The 485-nt window shown below is 66.4% G+C and overlaps 1 protein-coding gene across 4 annotated transcripts in view; it reads left to right on the top strand.

Moving 5' to 3' along the window:
- Nucleotides 1-14: 14 nt before the first annotated feature.
- Nucleotides 15-485, top strand: part of Prdm16 (PR/SET domain 16) — a 278,992-nt gene continuing 278,521 nt past the window's right edge. For all 4 annotated transcript variants that reach the window (XM_004639604.2, XM_023699472.1, XM_023699473.1 and 1 more), the window contains exon 1: nucleotides 15-440. In XM_004639604.2, the coding sequence (XP_004639661.1) occupies nucleotides 404-440 (37 nt within the window). In that variant the 5' untranslated portion in view covers nucleotides 15-403. The remainder of the gene's footprint in view (nucleotides 441-485) is intronic.

Here is a 485-nt window from a genome sequence, read left to right on the forward strand (position 1 = left end):
GGGCGGGGGGACGGTCACCTCGCCTCCAGGGCCACCTGGGTCCTTTTAAAGTGTCCGGGGTGCGGGCCCCGGGCGGGAGCGCCGAGCACGGAATGTTTTCTTAAAGGGCCAGTTCCGAGCTGCGCCGGGAGGGGGGAGGGGGGAGAGCCAGAAGTGAGGTGAAGACCGGGAAGGCCGCGGAGAGCCCCCCAATCCCGCGCCGAGGCGGCGGCGGCGGCGGCGGCGCGACGATGAGGATGATGAATACATTGCAAAGTTTTTTTGGCCCCGGCGAGGGGTGTCAGATTGAGTGCTCTGTGCGCATGTGCGAAGGTGTCCAAACTGACAATGCTGGGGAGATGAAGATAGTGTGTGGCTGCTTCTGGGCTCAAGGAGGAGGAGAGAGATTCCGCGAGCCGACACCATGCGATCCAAGGCGAGGGCGCGGAAGCTAGCCAAAAGTAAGTCTCTCGCGGCCGGCCGCGCCGCGGGGCCGGGGCGCGGGG

The sequence above is a fragment of the Octodon degus genome, unplaced genomic scaffold (genome assembly GCF_000260255.1).
Source record: "Octodon degus isolate 3935 unplaced genomic scaffold, OctDeg1.0 scaffold00113, whole genome shotgun sequence".
NCBI lineage: Eukaryota > Metazoa > Chordata > Mammalia > Rodentia > Octodontidae > Octodon > Octodon degus.